Source organism: Cavia porcellus, unplaced genomic scaffold (genome assembly GCF_034190915.1).
Source record: "Cavia porcellus strain 051 isolate PalLab524CR breed Dunkin Hartley unplaced genomic scaffold, mCavPor4.1 scaffold_9, whole genome shotgun sequence".
NCBI classification, from domain to species: Eukaryota; Metazoa; Chordata; class Mammalia; order Rodentia; family Caviidae; genus Cavia; species Cavia porcellus.
The window spans coordinates 47,973,715-47,992,091 of NW_026947492.1; the positions used below are offsets into that span (position 1 = coordinate 47,973,715).

Here is an 18,377-nt window from a genome sequence, read left to right on the forward strand (position 1 = left end):
ATTTATACCAGGATCCTTACAAAGGTGCCTAAAGAGTTTCATCTTGGATAGTCTGCTACAAACTAGATTAAAATCCCAGATGTACTTGTAACTCACGTCCCGAGTTTAGAACATTTCTACTGCCGACTGAGTTTTAAGTCCCTCAACTATAAAATGATAATCACCATATCACAATTAATAAGCGCTGCACAGACGGCTGAAATAACAAGTAACTGAGGAAAAAAATAAATAAAAGGAGTGCACTGCATAGTCCAGTACTTCATACAACATGCACCCTCCATAAATGGCAAGTAACACTGCTTACTATTCAAATATATCTGGACAGTCAGAAGTGCACCTTAACGTCCCTACACTGCATCCCATACAAGCAGCCAAATAAAGACTAGTATGTTTCCCGAAGTCTCCAGCATCTGCACATCAACCCGGTTCCCCCGACTTCGCCCTCAGTATCCTGACCCCTTCCTGATACCACCCGCCCCGTCCTCACCAGCCTCCCCGCCACTAGGCAGCCAAACATGGCGGCGGCGGCTCCACTCAGCGGGGACCTGAAATCAGCGACTAGGAAGACTGTGGCTGCTACCCTAATGGAGCTCAAGAACCTTCCAGAATTCGCGAGTGGGAGTCAGCCTCTCTCCACTACCAGGCGACAAGGCGACAGGGCGACCAGGAGCGCAGCGGGAACGCCTCCTGACCCACGACCTCTGACCTTTCATTCCTAATCAGCACGCCTCTCAGGCGAGTAGTACTTCCGGGGCTTGCACACAGTCTCCTATTAAGGGAGAAAGGAGATCCGGCGCCAGTAAATAACTACAAGTACCATAAGGCACTGAGCGGGCTTCCGGGAAGGGAAGCGAGGAGGCTTTGCATGCTGGAGTTGGTAGTCCCAGCTTTCCACCCTCACAATCCACAGCCAAAATTACCAATTATCACTTCAAGAGGAAACGCTTCCGAAGTCTCTGTGACACTTTAGAGTAACAGTATGCCTTTACAAATCAGTTCACCATGTGAGGTAAGTAGTATACTGTTTTATAGGTTAAAAAAAAAATAGAATTTTAGAGTACAGTGGTCCCAAATCTTTACACAAAATTAAATGGAGCCTGAAATGAAGTCATGCTCTAATTTCATAGTTCCTTCTGGGATCAGTACCTTAGAAACACATTTAACAAGTCTGTGGTACTTACTAACAAATTTATTGTAGCTCCAATTTCATTTTTCTATAAACTTACTTTTCAATTGTGGTCGAATTATGTAATCTTTCAATAGTCCATATGCAAAATAATCACTGTACTATCTCCCTGTGTTTCTGGGAGGGCTAAATGACTATACATTTCACTTAGAATAGTGCTTGGCCATAGTTTTGTTGCAAAATATCTGCTTGCCTCATGTGTTCCCATAGGAAGTGACATCAGGTACTGTCACCAATACAGTACTCATTCTGTTCCAATTCCCTTTCTTTTTATAGAATGGAAGCGGGTCTTTGTGTATTGTAAAATATTTTGAGTTTAGGCCACCAGTCATAAGCAGTTATGTCTTCCAGTCCCAAGTTGTATACAGAGTATCAGTTTGAAAAGTCCTGTGGCTCCAGAATCTGTGACCCTCTGTATTACCTCATGCAACCTTTTGAGATAGATGAAGCAAAAATGAAGGAAAAGTTCTACCAGTGTTTTCCAGCTCTGTACTGAAGTCCCAGAACACTAAGCTAATACGCTCATGGTCTTCTTTTCTGTCCGTAAAATTGGGTAATAAATAGTATTTGCCTCATAAGGCTGTTATGAAGGCTCTTAAATTTTAAAGTACTACCAAGTGGCCAGAATATAGCTAAATAAAACAGGTTTATGTAGTTCAGGCTGGCCTTGAACTCACTTTGTAGCCCAGGCTGGTCTCAAACTCCCAAGGATCCTCCTGCCTCAGCCTCCTTAGTGCTGGGATTATAGGCATGAGCCACCACGCCCCGCTTTAAAATAGTAGTTTTTAACACTACTGCCTTTCCAAATTTTTCACGTTGTGCCTTACATCTACTTAATTTTTAGAGCCATTTATACTGTATTTTTCAACTTTAATATGCACTTGGTAATTTCTTACATACTCATTTACTTTAGAAATCTTTCTGTATAGCTCCCCTTACATAGCAGTTTTGTTTTGATTTGTTTTGGCTTTTTGAGACAGGGTCTTGCTATGCAGTTCAGGCTGGCCTTATGCTCATTTGTAGCTCAGGCTGGTCTCGAACTTGCAATGATCCTCCTGCCTCAGCCTTGTGAGTGCTGAGATAATAGGCGTGCACCACCACAGCTGGCTATAGCAGGTTTATTTCAGAGACTGCGAACTGGCTAACTTAACTTTATTGTCTTAATCCTTTGTTACGTAGCATTTGAGGGTTTTTTTTCCATTTTACTGGTAAACTGTCTCAGTAATAATTTTTCTGCTGACCAAGGGTTAAACATTATTTTCAGTGAAATAAAACTTGCCTCAAAACAGTTAAAAAGGTAACAGTGTAAGGTACTGTACAAGTATACAATTTTATACTTTTAAACAAAATTTTATAAATATATGATTTATAGAAACAGAAAGTTAATTTGTAAAAACTTTACAAAATTCAGGGGTTTGTTTTTTTCATTTACCTTAACTTGTAACTTTATCTTTATAACTACAGTACTTTTGGTTTGTAACTACTCAACTCAAGCTTTCTTACAGTAGTTACTACTGTAACTACTCAACTCAAGCTTTCTTCATTCCCTCTGCTTCAAATTAACCCCTCCACATGTAATCCTGGTCTTAATTCTTTGGGATTTTTTTTTTTTTTTAATCCACAAGTAAATGCAACACACCCTATGTCTGAGAAAAACAACAGCAGCAGCATCTCACCTCCCTGGACCCTATGAAACCTACTTAGCTCTTACTCACTTAGCCAGTTATATCCCTTTCAGAAAAGAAGGCAGCAACTCATATGGGCAAACTCGCTACTTCTTTCATCAGCTGACCCACTGCATCTAAGCTTCTATATCCTCTCATCTTCTGTTCTAGTAACATTTCCACTAAAGTTACTAATTGCTGGTTACAAATCTAATGGCAAGAAAACATTAATATATATTCTAACTCTTAAACTTTAAATGTACAGTATTTATGAAATTGTCACAGAAAATCATTAAAAGTATGAAACATAAGAATACAATCTCCAACAATTATAATTCAGTTTAATTTCAGAGCCTATACTTAATCTGTAGATTAAATGTCTTTCGCCAGTTTAAAAAAAAAAAACAAAAAATGTAAGGCATAATTTTATTACTTTCAAATTGTTTCATTACAATAAAATAACTAAAACACAGCTTTACAAAAATAAATTTTTATTGAAAGCAGTACAGTCTGAGCAGGAAGACAATACAAAGAATGTAAACAATGTAAACACTACATTCAAGCTCAGCCTGATTGAACGCTGAAAAACAAGTCTAAATTTTCTATGTGCCCTTACTAGCAAGATACATTAATTCTATTGTACACAGACAACACACTCTAATTTTGGTTAGGAAAAAATATTTTATCGAAGTCGATCCCAACGCCAAATACTGGCATCATCACAAACAGCTATAAGAATGCTGCTATCCCTGCTAAAACTGGTTTGCCGAATAGCAGCACCACATTTATGATGAGTCAGTGTTGTACATCTAGGGAAAAAACATGACAAGAAGTTAAATGTCATACATAATATTTTAAAAGAGTAAGAAATACTTAATACTTAAAAGAGTAAGAAATAATACTTAAAAGAGTAAGAAAATAAACATTTGTTCCAATTTTCATAAAAAGCATTTAAAGCTAGAAATCTTCATTAGAGTTCCACCTCAAATTTCATAAAATTTGGATGACTATAAGTTCAACAGTCACCACATAATTTGTGCAAGACAAATATCTTGTCATCAAGGTACTCAGAAAATACAAATTGTTACTGAAACAAAAAAATTTTAGCTCTGAAACTTGTAAGTTAAAATGATTTAAGGATGACACTGCAAAAAACAATTATTTCCTCTATACAGGCATAAAAGTTTGGAAAAAATGATGAAATTTTGAACACTTTACAAGTTTCTAAATACTTACTTGGCTTTATGAGGATCTTCTACTTCTAAATCCCAAACATAAAGTTTGCCAACCTGATTGCCCAATGCAAGCATCTGTATAAACATATTTTTAAAAACATCAAATTAATAAAATCACTCAAAGACAATCAATCCAGACATTTTTCTTCAGAAAACCTTGGCTCTAGCCTCTGATTGTGCTCTTGACTATTTCTTTGAATCTTATATTCCTAATTTGTAAATAGGGGTAGGAGCAATTAATGTTTCACAGGTGTCTTGAGTGAAGGCGTTCTGCAATTTTATGAGGAGGGTTTTACCCTCTATACTGTTAGTATGGTAGCTTTTTATTCTACCCTAAAGAACTTTGACCAAAGCTGTGGAAAGCTCTTCCAAAATTTTCCTACAGAATAAATCTTAATTTATTACCAAAAACTTTTAAAACCACATTTCTTTTACTTTGAGGAATGAGTATTTTGGGGGAGGATCAAACTGGTGAAGTAGGAGTCAGATTATTAAGAATATGTGGATTCTAACGCTGAATTTTCTAAATTTTCTCTAAGATAAAAGCTATATAAGAAATTAACACTCTACTCACTAAAATATTAAATCAAATGTAACATCTACCTTCCACCATTGGTATTTAACTGCCAATTTCATTTAAGATAGGCACTGCAGATGGTGTGCAGACTCCATTAAGGTAGAATACATAACATCAAAGGGCAGTTATTGAAACAAAACATCAAGCTAGATTCTTAGAGGAAAAAGAATAGAAAAAGCTAGGATCACAATGGTCTTTAAAAGTCAAATAATTTCAAAAGGTAAAAATATGCTGCTACCTTTTGCCAGAAATCCATAGAAAACCTCATGTACCAAATGTCACACTGGCTGTAATCAAATCGCCCAAGAATAGTCACATTAGACTCACTAGGTTTAATTTTATCTATATCATCTTCCATTTTGCCAGGTTTCCAGCACACAATGGCATTTTCACAAGACTAAAAAGAAAAATGAGAAAAACAAGTATTAATTGTAGATCTGAATTTTAAAAACTAAATACAAGATTCCATTATCGTTTTAGAATTGAAAGCTCTAAGAATGCATTTAATCCAGTGATACGCATTAATTTGTATATCCATATTTAAGGACAAGAAGTCTGATTATCAACATATTTAAACAATGCAAAAGAATTACGTTGTTTAGAAGAGTCATTTTGGAAGTCATAATTTCTCTTCCAAATCAAAAGTTCAACTTTAATTTGGCACCCAGACTTGCAGTGTTCTACAGCAAAGGTACAGTTTACAAACACATATTATTACAATTCAGAGCGTTATACTCTTGACTCCTCCTTCACCAGTTTCATCCTCTCCCAATTTTCCAATTCACTTCTAACCATTAGTGGTTCATTTTACTTTTTAACTGTTAATTCTTCATCTACACACAGTTGTCTGTGCCATGTGGTAGATAAATGCTCAATAGGTATCACAGGAAAAGTGAACTCATTGAAAGGGCCTCAGCAATCAGATTATAAACAGGGCAAGAAGACACAGTATCAACAGTGGTTAAATATCCAGACATTGACATGGGGATGGAATCTCAATGAGTTGTGAAGTTGTACTTTCCCCATCATTAACATTAAATTTCTGTGTACATTCTTCTATTTAAGTTGTAATTAGTAAAGAATACAATAAACATTACTGTCTAGGTCAGTGGTTTTCCTACTAAAGAACTTTTGGTAATATATCTGACCTCTAGTTAGTTGATAGAGGCCAGGGATACTACTAACCATCTAATGAAGAACAGGACAGCTACTCCAACCCAAAGTATATGGTTCAACCTCAACAGGATTTGGAAATCCCAGTGTAGGCAAATAACGGCCCTACAGTTTTTACATGACAACCTATACAGTCAGAGGTGGCAGCCCTTCAGGGGTCACAGGGCATTTAACCACAAGGCTACAGGAAGAATTTCTTCACCTTTTTCAGACTTCTGAAACTCTTGTGTTACAGGTTATCTGTTACCCAAGTTCTTATCTGCTCAATAGGTTAGACTTTACCTAATTTTAATGCTTCTTCATTATGTATACCATGGGATCAATAACCAGGGAGTTTTCTCAAGACTCGTCTTAGCCCAAACCCCACTGATTATGAGTCTCTAAGAAGGCAAAAACTTAATAATTCTAAAATGGCTCAAGTACTTCTTAGTAAGGAAACTGGTAAAGTTTTTGTTTTTGTACCAGGATTGGGATGAGGCACTAGGGACTGAACCCAAGATCTAACAAGTTACAATAGGCAAGCACACTAACCACTGCAGTTCATCCCTGGCCAAGAATATTTACTTATTAGAGACTTTCACAGAAAGCATTAAAGCATAAGAAAGTAAAAATAATTCACCAGAGCTAACAGCTATATTTGAAAACCACCTAGATAGCATTCTAAATTACAAATTCCTAGGTTCTTGTGCCAGATTGAAACTCTCTGGAAGTTAAGTATAGGAATCCACTTTACCATGTTTTTCTAGTGATTTTGACTCCCTGTCAGATTTGAGACCATTAAGATACCTTAATCCTGCATCCTACCTAAATTCAGAAATCCTTTCTTATGGTTTGGTTAAATTCTAAAAGGAGAAAATTAAAACTACTGATTTTTTACTGCTGCTACCAAAACAGAATAGATGTACATTTCCCTATTTATTCCATTCAGTATAATAATTTTAAAGTCCAAGTATCATATATAAAGCAAACATATTTCTCTGAAAAGTGAGAGAAAGCAGACAAGTGGGAAACCCAAGAACATGAACCACAGAATGCAAGTTTCCCATATTTTCTTTTCCTTTGTCTCTAATGTCAAAGGCAACAACTCAGAAGTGTAAAGAAAGAAAAAAACCTCAACAAAAGCCTGCTATTTCTAGCCACAGAACTAACAAAAGTGGTAGCCTAATAAGACAAGCTTTCAGACAAATGCTCTGTTCTAGTCAAATACCACAGAAAAACCTGCAAGCTTCTGTCTACTTGTACCTCTAAAGGCCTAATGTGGAACCATTCCCAGGTCAGAACTATGTACCTCAAGTGATTATCTATTCTCCCTACCCCCTACAGTAATGAGCTAACTCTCTTCTTAGTCTCTTGGTGGGCTAGTATCCCAGAAAGCCCAGTAGTCAGGACATTCACAACTATCCAAGTAGTAATACCACAACCAACTGTATACAAAAGCAATGGAAACTGCTAGATAAGCAGTAATGAGGCATCCTGTGTCTCCCGCTGTCCCAACCACAAAATATCAGAGGAAACCTGCCACAATAAAAGATCTTTTTAAAAGATGCAGTATGTCATAATACCCAATATATTTAGATCTCAAGCAAAAATTACTTATCAGAAAAATCTCAACTTTAAAAAAAACAGATTCCAACAGTGAGGTAATGTATCTAAACTATCTGACAAGGATTTTAAAGCAGAAATCATAAAATGCTGCAATGGGCACAAACCCCCCCCCCCAAAAAAAAAGCCCCTTAAGAAGAGATAGGGAAACTGTATTTTTTTTTTTTTTTTTTTTTTTTTTTTTTACTAGGACTCAAACTTAGTACCTCGCCAGGCAGGTGCTATGCCTCTGACCTATATCCCTAGCCCTAAGACATGGCAATTTTAGAAATGAGTAACACTATTAAAATCAACATTTAAAACTCAATTGATGGGTTTAATAGAAGAGTCAAGAATTTAAAAAACAAAATATAAAGTACCCAATCTGAACAGAAAAAAAATGTAACTGTAAGAAAATAACAAAGTCTTTGAGACTAACCAAGGTCTAACATCTAAATGAAGGAAAAAAATAGGAGCTAAAAAGAATTTGACTAATGGCTGAAAAGTCTCCCAGTTTGGGACAATACAGGCCCCAAAACATATGCCTACAATAAATTCCTTAAAATCAGTGAACTATAAACAAATCCAAGTAAAATTACTCAATACTAAACTAAAAATATACTTAGGTTCAATCTAAACAATAAAAGTCCAAAACAAAAATCTTAAATGCAGTAAGACAGAAAAACAATTCTAATGACAAGAAGATTTTTCACATTTTCTGAAGATTTCTCAGAAAATTATGGAGGCCAGAGAGGGGACAAATATTTTTCAGATCCTCAAAACAAAATGAAATGAAACCAAAATCCTGTGAAACTAGAATGTTACCTTTAGTGAAAGTATACGTTAGGAAAGAGGAAATGAGGCCATTCTCTGATGAAGACAAGTGAATTTGTCAACAGCAAATTTAAAAATAAAAGAATGGCTACAGGAAGTTTCTCAAACAGAAAGAAAATAGTAAAGTGGAACCGGGTGTGGTAGCACAATCCTGTAATCTCAACACTTGGGAAGTTGAGGCAAGTCTGAACTACACAGTGAGACCCCACTTCAAAAACCAACAAAAAAGTCAAATAAATGAGTATTTTGAATTATAAATAAGGAAAAAGAAAAAGCAAGGCAAGTATAATCTCTCCTTTCCTTCTTTATTATATGTAATGGTTGAAAAAAATTATAATATCTGATGTGGATTTCAAATATAAATATTTTAAGACAATTACGGAGAAAAAAAATGATAGAGCAAAGGATTCTACACTCCACTTGAATTGGCAAAATGCCAATACACAGCAGCCTATAATTAGTTACACATATAACATCTAAAGTAACTACTTAAAAAGCCACACAAAGAAATGCATTCAAAGATACCATACACATAAATAAAAATGGAATTCTAAAAAATGTTCACACAACCTACTGGAAGTAAAGAAAGAAAACCCAGAGAAAGAAACAAACAAACAAAAATAAATAAAATGGCAGACTTAATGTAATTGCTGATGCCAAGGCTTAACTACAGACCATCTGAATACACTAACTAAGAGATATTGGCAGAGAATATCAGAAGGACCTGACTACATGTCATTTACACGAATCTTATACAAATGTAACAATGTACACAGAGTTTTAAAGTAAAAGGTTGAGTGTAGTAGCATATGCTTATAATCCTAGCATTTGGGAGACTGAGGTAGGATGACCACGAAGAGTTCAAGGACAGCCTAAACTACATAATGAGACCTTATCTCAAAAAAAACAAAACAAAACCTCAAATTAAAAAATAAGTAAGTACATAAAAGGTTAAGATTATAGACATGTAATGGATACAAAATAGGATACAAAAATAATTGAGAGATGTAATAACTTATTTCTCAATTATTAACACAGAAAATCAACAAGGACACAAAAAATTCAACATCATCAACCAAAAGTACCTTTCATTTAGCAAAATATATTTTTCCGATCTCATGAAAAATTACAAACTCTTGTAAAATTTAAAAGAATGGAACTCAATAATCTAAAGCTCTATTCTTACAAGCTTGTAAAAATTTTTTAAAAACCACATTGAAGAAAAAAAGCAGTAACACTGAAAGCAAAAAGTAAATAAATAAAACATCTAAAAACTGGCCCTGTACAAGTTGGTTCCTTGAAGAAGAAGAAAAAGTCAGTAAAACTGACAGGCCAGTAGCCAAGAATCTCAAAAAAAGACCTACCAATTTCAAGAATGAAACAGGTTATCATTATAGGTCCAACAGACACCCTAAGGTATCAAACAAGAACACTACAAACAACCGGTTAGGTGACTTTTACCTTAATAGAATGGTCCAATTCTTCAAACGACACAATATGCCACAATTCACCCAATAGGAAGTAGTTAATTTAAGTAACCCTATAACTGTAAGGAAACAATCCATAATTCAAAAAATCTCTCCCAAAAATTTTGGGGCCCAGTGAGTTTAAGTGGAAAAAATATTAACTCTATACAATCTCTTTCAGAAATGGGAGATAGAACACTTGCCAGTTAATTTTATAAAGTCAGTATTACCAATGCCTAATTCAGACAAAATCAGTGCCCAAAAAAAGAAAACTTCAGCCCAATATTGTATTTCATAAATCGGCCACAAAAATACTTAGCAAAATGTTAGAAAGTAAGATTCCACAATATGTAAAAAAAAAAGAACTATAAACCATGATCAAGCATATTTTTTCAAGAGATTACAAAGCTGGATCAATATTCAAAAACTAATCAATAAATCTACTGTAGTAACACCTTAAGAAAACACATGGTTATTTTAGTTGATGAAGAAAAAATATTTGACAAAATACAACCATTCATGAAAATCTCTCCTGTACTCAGGAAGGGTGGACACTGCTCAACTTTCTCAACGAGTCAGAACAGTTGAGGTTTTATACACTATAAAATGGTGTTGATAAAAAAACCAAAGATCAGTTGAGAGAACATGGCGGACAAATAACAGAAGCCACGGAGGCTGAGATTACCAGCTTAGTATCCAGGAGTGGTCCCATGTGAGGAGTCCTAAGCGAAGGGAGATGTACCCTGCCGACCCAGGAATGAACTAAGCTGAGAGAAACCAACTGGAAATGCAATCCTGATGCTGTAACAGGAACAGATGAAAATCTCAGCACGGAAGCTGGATCCCGCGCCACTGGAAGCCATGATTTGAATTTCCTGCTGCCGCTACTGCGTCCCAGTCAGCATGGCAGGGAGAGAGACGCGGGAAAGCTCTGAGAGCGGGAATCTGCGAACCAAACGGTGTTGAGAGCCGGACTGGCAGGGAGCCCTGCATCGACCTGCGGTGAGTGAGAGAAATGGGGACCCTTTTCATAGACTAGGAGGGTCCAACAGAGAACATTCTGGGAATGGGCAGACTAGTCGGAACAGGGCCCTCCAGTGACTTTAGTCACATACTTCCCTCTCAAGTGGGATTGGTGGGGAGCGCTTGGCCTGGTGACGCCGTGGACTAAGATCCAGTAGGCTAGCCCAAATCAGGTCCCTGCGCCTGGCTGTGCACCCTAGCAGTGAAGCAATCAGTAGGTTGACCTGGAGGGGCGGGCCCAGCAGAGGCTGCCCAGGTCTGTGTCTCCCTAGTACACTGCAGTGGGTGGGAACACCTAGCCAGCAGATTCAAACAAACTGTAACAGACAAAAAGAGAAAAAAAAAAAAAAAAAAAACTGGGCCTCCTACATACGGTTGTATGGAAGGAACAAAAAGTATGGAAAAAGGGAGCAACAAGAAAGGGTCCTCAGTCCCCAATCCTGAGAACACCGATGCAGGAAAGGTAAATGCAAAAGAGAATGAAGACAGAAAACATGCAATATCAGACACGGCACCAATAGACATAAAGCGGTATCTCTGGAGCCTCATAGACGAGTTAAAAAATGAAGTATTTAATTAAATAAAGCAACAAATAAGTAGAATAGTTAGAGAAATGCTAAGCACCACCCAAGAAAAACAGATGGTAGAATGGAAGAACCAAAAAAAAGGGAGAATCGTTTGATGGAGAAAATAGAGAAATCATAGAGTACGTGAAGCAGGTTCAAAGAGATTACCAGGAAACTAAAAACTATTGAAAGCTGGCTTAACAGCTTGAAAGAAACTAAGGATAGATTATCAGAACTGGAGGACAGATTTGTAAGGTGGGAGCATGAAATGAAAAACTTCTTAAAAATAACAAGAAAACAAACAGCAATAATACAAAGGCTAGAAGATGATAAGAGGATCTATAACTTAAGAACATAAAAGAAGAAGTAGGGACTCAAACAAATGAACTACAAAAGCTATTCACAGAAATAATCCAGAATTTCCCTAATTTAGCAAAAGGTAAAGATACAACAGATGTATGAGGCATACAGGACCCCAGCCACCTACAACCCAAACAGAGCTACACCCAGGCATATAATAATCAAAATTCCAGATATCCAATATGAGAACAGAATATTAAAAGCCATCAGAGGGGCTGGGGGTTTAGCTCAGCGGCATAAGCGCCTGCCTTGAAAGCAGGCAGTCGTGAGTTCGATCCCCGGTACCGATAAAAAGGAAAAAGACAAAAAAAAATAAATAAAAATAAAAGCCGTCAGAGACACGAAACAGATCACTTACAAGGGAACACCCATCAAATTACAGCAGACTTCTCGGCACAAACCATCAAATCACGAAGAGCGTGGGGGGAAATAATTCAAGCTTTGAAAGATAATAACCTCCAGCCAAGATTGATATATCCTGCACAACTATCCCTAGAAATCGATGGAAAAACAAGGTGCTTCCAGGATAAAGAGTAACTAGGGGAATTTGCAACCACCAATTCACCTCTACAGAGATTACTGCAGGATATTCTAAAAATGAAAAATACCAAAATTCCAGAAACAGTGGCAGAGAGGCCACAATGAATGGAGCAGAAAGCGAAATGAAGAAGACAAACTGACAACAAATGACAGAAAAAGAGCTCAACAGAAATGAGGCAGAGAAGACTGGATGGTAGGAACAGCCATTTTGGAGAAAACAAGACATCATAATAGGTAGTGCTGATTTAATATCCTCTTTTTTTTTTTTTTTTCTTTTTCGTTTTTATCGGTTCTTCTGTCTCCATCGGTTTTAACGTGTTGTATCTTATTGGATTTTATATGTGATAATATAAACAAAAACTTTTATAGACAAGGAGATTATACAGAAACCATTGTTCATTTTCTGTTGATTCTAAATACCCTATAAATACTGTCATTCTCTTGAATGGTTTCACACTGTCTTGATATGTTTGATGCTACAGTATACGAAGTTATACCCAAAGATTTTAAGGGAAGAGACACTATGGTAACTACTTTTATGTCGAGATTATCTTGTGACGAAACACTATTTTGCTTAAATGGCTATGTTTTGACCTGCGCTGTTTTGTTGTTATGCCCTCTTTTTTATTTTAATCTCCTTTTTATTATCTACTTTTTCGTTTTTATCCTTTTAATTAAGGGAAAAATAAATTAAAAATAGCAGGATATATTATAGTAACCCACTTTGATTTCCTATTAACTTGATTTGAAACCCTGTATTACTCTCACATCTTGTTTTGACTGATTTTCCTCTATTCTGCTATGCTTGATAGTACGGAGTTCGAAAGTATAGCCAACAACTATGAAGACAATAATTATGACGCCCATTCTGGTTGACTGTTACCTTCTTTTGAAGTCCTCTAATGTCTCCAATGTTTTGGTTTTATTGGTCTTATTCTTTACTGTTTTGTTCAATTTTATTATAACTGATGATATAGGCAATTCTTTTTAAGATAACGAGACATTATGGTAACCATTGTTGATCACCTTGTATTTTGTATTAAGTCCATCCTTTTGATTTGACTGACTCTGTCCTGTTTTGTCAAATTTGGTTTTACTTTCTTCAAAAAAAAAAAAAAGTAATAAGAACTGTGGGAGTAATAAAACCCAAAATGTGTAATTGTCATTGTACAAAAGAAAGGAAAAGAAAGTGCTCTAAAGGATATAACTGCATATATATTTAAGTGTATAAGATAGATAACCATATTACTGAGTTTTGTTGGATCATTGAACAAATCTGTTTGCAGTCTCACTGTTTGAAAGTCCCCTCTATATGCTTTAATTTTATAACTTGAACAACTATTTCTAAGATGACAATATGTAATTAAGTAGTGATTTCCTACTGTTTATTTTTTTCTGAAATTCTGTATAACTTGTACCCTTTTTGTTATCCTTTTTTCTCCTTAAATAAAATTTTAAAAAAATCTAAATATTCGGAGAGACATACCATGTCTGTGGATTAGAAGACTCAGTGTGAAGATATTAATTCTCCTCAAAATTACATATAGGTGAGACAAAATTCTAATCAAAATCTGCCTTCCCTCAAAAACATCCCAGCTGGATTCTTTATAATGTAAGTTCTTCTGCAACTTATTATGGAAAGGTAAAGGAACTAAATTAGTTGAAAACAATTTTGGAACAGAAGAATAAAGTGGTATAAATCAATCAATTTATACAGTTCTAAGACTGAAGGTAGACAGATACACGAATTAATGGAAAACAGAAAAACCAGAAACAGCCTCACACAAAGAACTTTTGACAAAGGTACAAAAGCAGTTGAATGAAGGAAACATGACTGTTCAAAAAATTATGCTGAAGGAACTGGACAGATACAGGGGGAACCTTTAACCTAAACTTTATGTCTTATATAGAAATTAACTTAAAATGGGTCATACTTTTAATGTAAAATGTAGTATAAATTTTTACAAGAAAACACAGGAAAAAAATCACATCTAAGTCTTATTGAACAGTTCTCAGGCATAACATCAAAAGCACTACTGGTAAAGTAAATTTTATAAAATGAATAAACAATTTCACAAAGATTAAACACACTTTCTCTATGACACTCCCTCCTAGAAGAATAAAAAGACAAGCCATACACTGGAAGAAAATATGTGCAAAGTACATAACTGACACAGAATTCATATTAGAATATTAAGAATTCTCAAAACTGAACAGCAAAAGCAAAATAAAATCAACCCAATTTGAAAATGAGCCACAGACATGAAGGACATCACCAAAAAGAAAAGATGGATGGTAAGCAAATCACATGAAAAAGATGTTCAACAATTACTAGCCATCAGGGAATGCAAATTAAGACAATGATGAAATATCATCATATACCTATCAGAACAACTAAAATAAAAAATGACAGTACCAAATGCCAGTGAAGATTCTATGACACTGTATCTCTCATACATTGCTGATGAAAATGTAAAATGGCATGGTCACTCTGGAAAATAAGTTTGGTGGTTTCTTAAACTAAACAAACTTAACCATTACGTAACCAGCGATTATTCAGCTTAGGCACTTATCCCAGAAAAATGAGAATAAGGCCATGCAAAAATCCTACATGTATATAACTACTCATTAGTAGTTTTTTTGTAACAGTCCAAAACTTGATACAACCAAAATGATCTGTAATAATGACTAAATATACTGTATTTGTACAGCCATGTATTGAATGTTACTTAGCAATTAAAAAATAACTACTGATATAAGCAAGTTGGAAAGACCTCCAAAGCATTATATTGAGTGAAAAAAACCTTAACAAGATCCCAAATGATAACATTTTTGAAATGACAAAATTCATATACACATACATCTTATACCAATGTCAATTTCCTAGATTTGATAATTACGTAAGACACAATTCTCCAAGGCAAACTGGGTGAAAGTCCTATTGAACCTCTCTGCACTATCTCCAACACTTTCTGTAAGTCTAATTGTCTTAAGAAAACAAAACAAAAAACAACAATGGTAAAAATATAACCATAAGGAAAAGAAAAAGAAAAAAATAATAAAATTAGGTTCTGCCCAAGGAAACAATGAAGTGTCCTGAAATTCATGTTAAGTAAAGAAACCAGATAGTAATTTCTCCATATTTGACAACCCTTAATGTTCAGATAACATCACCAATTGCTCTAAATTACTAGCTTAAAAAAATTATACACACACACGGTCACCCAGAACATCTGAAAAGAATTGGTTGGAAGAACGAGTTCCCCATACCAAAATTCACAAATGCTCAAGTCCCTCCTATAAAATAGCATGGTATTTACATATATCTATACACATCCTCCTATATACTCTACATCATCTTTAATTACTTATGACACCTAATTCTATGTAAATACTACGTAAATAGGTGCTATACTGCACTGGTTAAGAGTAACAAAATACAGTACAATACAGTACAACTACAATTTTTAAAAAATATATATTTTTGATTACTCGTTGCTTAAATCCAAGGATGTGGAACCTACAGATATGGAAAGCTGACTGTATCTATACTCATCAAAATAGATGAGTAGAGCGGGGGAGGGGGCAAATAACAACCTATAAGCCAACTGACTCTAGTCACCTATTCTTGTAAACAAAATTTTATTGAAATAGACACAAACATACCCAAAAAATCTGTTGACTTTAGTTGTTACTTTGCAACATCAAATATCAGAGGATGGTTATCATCTTCTAAGCTACAGTTCTCTTTTTTCTAGAGCATGAGGAAATGTAATTTATTGGTATGTTTTATGCCTAAAGTAAATTTTCAATCCTACTAAAATATAAGACTTTTTTAAAAGGCTATTTCCTATCTGCTCTTCATTTTTACAAGTAAACCCTTGCTCCCTGCAAAATTACAACAAACATGAGCAGACATCTAAATACATGCAAATACACACATAGGAAATACAGCTTAAATTCAGTTTTCCATACCTTCGAAAGTATCAAATCGCCTAACCATCGCACACAATCAACATAATTCCTATGTATGTCTCTGGTAGAAAAGTCGGGAAAATGGATTTTCTGGGAAATAAATGGCCTGAAGGAAGAATGGAAATAAAGTTTAAAAAAAATAGTAGAATCCCACTATTTTGGGAGAGGGATTTATGAAGCTTTTTATAAAACTTTTTAGTTCAGGATTGGGGACTTAAACCCAGGGCCTCACATGCTAGTCAAGTGTTCTACCACCGAGCTGTATCCCCAATCCAATTTATAGAACTTCTACCTGCTTTTGACTATATATAACCTTAAATTAATCCTAACCAATGAAAAAGAAATCTTGATTGTAGAGATAAAAATACCTCATATACTAAACTACATTTAACCCTTAAAAGTTAAGTACTAGCTGTCTATTAAAATCAACTAATCTCAAATATTTCAGGACAGTCATCTTTATAGGAACAATGAATATTCCAAAGTCTGCGATAAATTAAGTTTAGATCAGAGTCCTACCTTGAGCAGTAATTTCTGTAAAAGATGCAGGAATTTGACAAAGACTTTTCCTCAGGAAAAGTTTCCTACCCTTAGGAAACAAAAATGCGGCTCCATTTTTTCCTTACAGATATTTGTGAAATGACAATAAACAAGATAAGTTGCTTCTAATTCTGGGCTTAATGAATACAGTAAGATTTCTAATCTAGCAGACAATTCTGGATTTTTTTTTTTTTTTGATGCGAGGAATCAAACTCAAAACCTCTTGAATGCTAAGCATATATATGCTCTGTAACTGAGCTACATCCTCTTCCTCCCTATGATTCAGGTTTTATACTGAAATAACCACAGATGTGCAGTATATCAATAAATTATCTTAAGCAATTCACATGTCCTATTTTTTGTATAAAAAGCATATTGAGCTACATCATCTCCAACAATCCTTCCAATTCAAATTCTGGGATCTTGTCTTTATTAAAATGTCAATAATATGATAACCTTATGGTTAAATCTCTCTCAAGGTCTTAGACCTGCTTAACTCAAGTGTTATTTTTCTGTAACTGTGAAATATATAACTTGTGTTTACTCTAGAAATCTAAATAGTGTTTTAAAAATATAAATTTAACACTGTAGTAGCCACTGGTGTTTAAAAGTTGAAATCTGCAAGTTCTACTAATTCTTGAAAGTCACTGATGTCTGATGAATACACTCATGTTTACTGAAGCTGACAAATTTTACCAACAATCTATTAAGTAATCTGTGTTGAAAACCAGAAAATACTTGCAAAGGTGAGGGGACTGCCATGAGTTCAAGGCCAGCCTGGGTTACATAGTAAGATCCTGTCTCAATTAAAAAAAAGGGGGGGGGGCAGAGAGGAAAAAGAAAACCAGAAAATAAACTCTTTAACTATGTCCTAAGACAAACAGAGAGTTAAATGTAGACCGATAATGCTTACAGTAAAAGTGTTTATGACATCCTGTAAGATAACACAGTCACAGCATTAAGAATTGAGGCACTGAACTACATCCCCAGCCCATGTGTGTTTTTTAAGTTTTTGAGACAAGGTCTTAGTAAGTTGCCCAGGCTTCACTCAAACTTGAAAATCCTTCTGGTTCAGCCTTCTAGAGTACCAGGATTACAGGATTCAATCCTCAAAACCACCAAAAAAATAAAAAAGTTTTAAAAATTGAGGTGTCTTTTTAAAGGGTTTTTAGACTCAGTGTTAAGGATTTATATAACAACATATCTATTCAACAGTACAGCAAAGCATATTAACTGTTACCTGTTAGTTTTATTTGGGTTATAATCATAAGACTCTTTAATTGCATTCATCATTCTCTTTGAATTGATCCTCCAAAGCTTAAGAGAGTGATCCATACCACAGGACATTATTTTTTCACCCAAAAGATCATAATCCTGTATGTAAAACAGAAAAGTTTAAAGTACATAAATTACAGTCTGAAATTACTAAATCTTCACTAGATATAAAATACAGTGAATACCGTAACATTTTGGGTTTCATGTATGTAGCCCGTAACACACAAACTTTACGAGTTTCAAGACTTGAAGTTTTAATTAGGTTGTCAATCCCAGAAAACATGAAATTTCCTAATACGGAATGCTTTCTTGCCCTCTTGGAAGTTATTTGAATTTAGTTTTACCTACTCAGTTATATTTAAATATTTATTTTACTTAATAT

General features: G+C 35.0%; 2 protein-coding genes across 4 annotated transcripts in view; both read right to left on the reverse strand.

Moving 5' to 3' along the window:
* The window catches only part of Hikeshi (heat shock protein nuclear import factor hikeshi), a 39,248-nt gene extending 38,544 nt beyond the window's left edge, over nt 1-704 (reverse strand). The window contains exon 1 of the mRNA XM_013151161.3: nt 488-704. Coding sequence (XP_013006615.2) covers nt 488-517 — 30 coding nt within the window. The 5' untranslated portion in view covers nt 518-704. The remainder of the gene's footprint in view (nt 1-487) is intronic.
* A 2,620-nt stretch (nt 705-3,324) lies between these two features.
* The window catches only part of Eed (embryonic ectoderm development), a 30,581-nt gene continuing 15,528 nt past the window's right edge, over nt 3,325-18,377 (reverse strand). For 2 of the 3 annotated variants that reach the window (XM_063256295.1, XM_063256294.1), the window contains 5 exons: nt 17,961-18,094; nt 16,181-16,286; nt 4,901-5,059; nt 4,087-4,160; nt 3,325-3,659 (listed from right to left, as the gene is read on the reverse strand). In XM_063256295.1, the coding sequence (XP_063112365.1) occupies nt 3,533-3,659; nt 4,087-4,160; nt 4,901-5,059; nt 16,181-16,286; nt 17,961-18,094 (600 nt within the window). In that variant the 3' untranslated portion in view covers nt 3,325-3,532. The remainder of the gene's footprint in view (nt 3,660-4,086; nt 4,161-4,900; nt 5,060-16,180; nt 16,287-17,960; nt 18,095-18,377) is intronic. The other variant, XM_063256296.1, reaches the window with a different exon arrangement.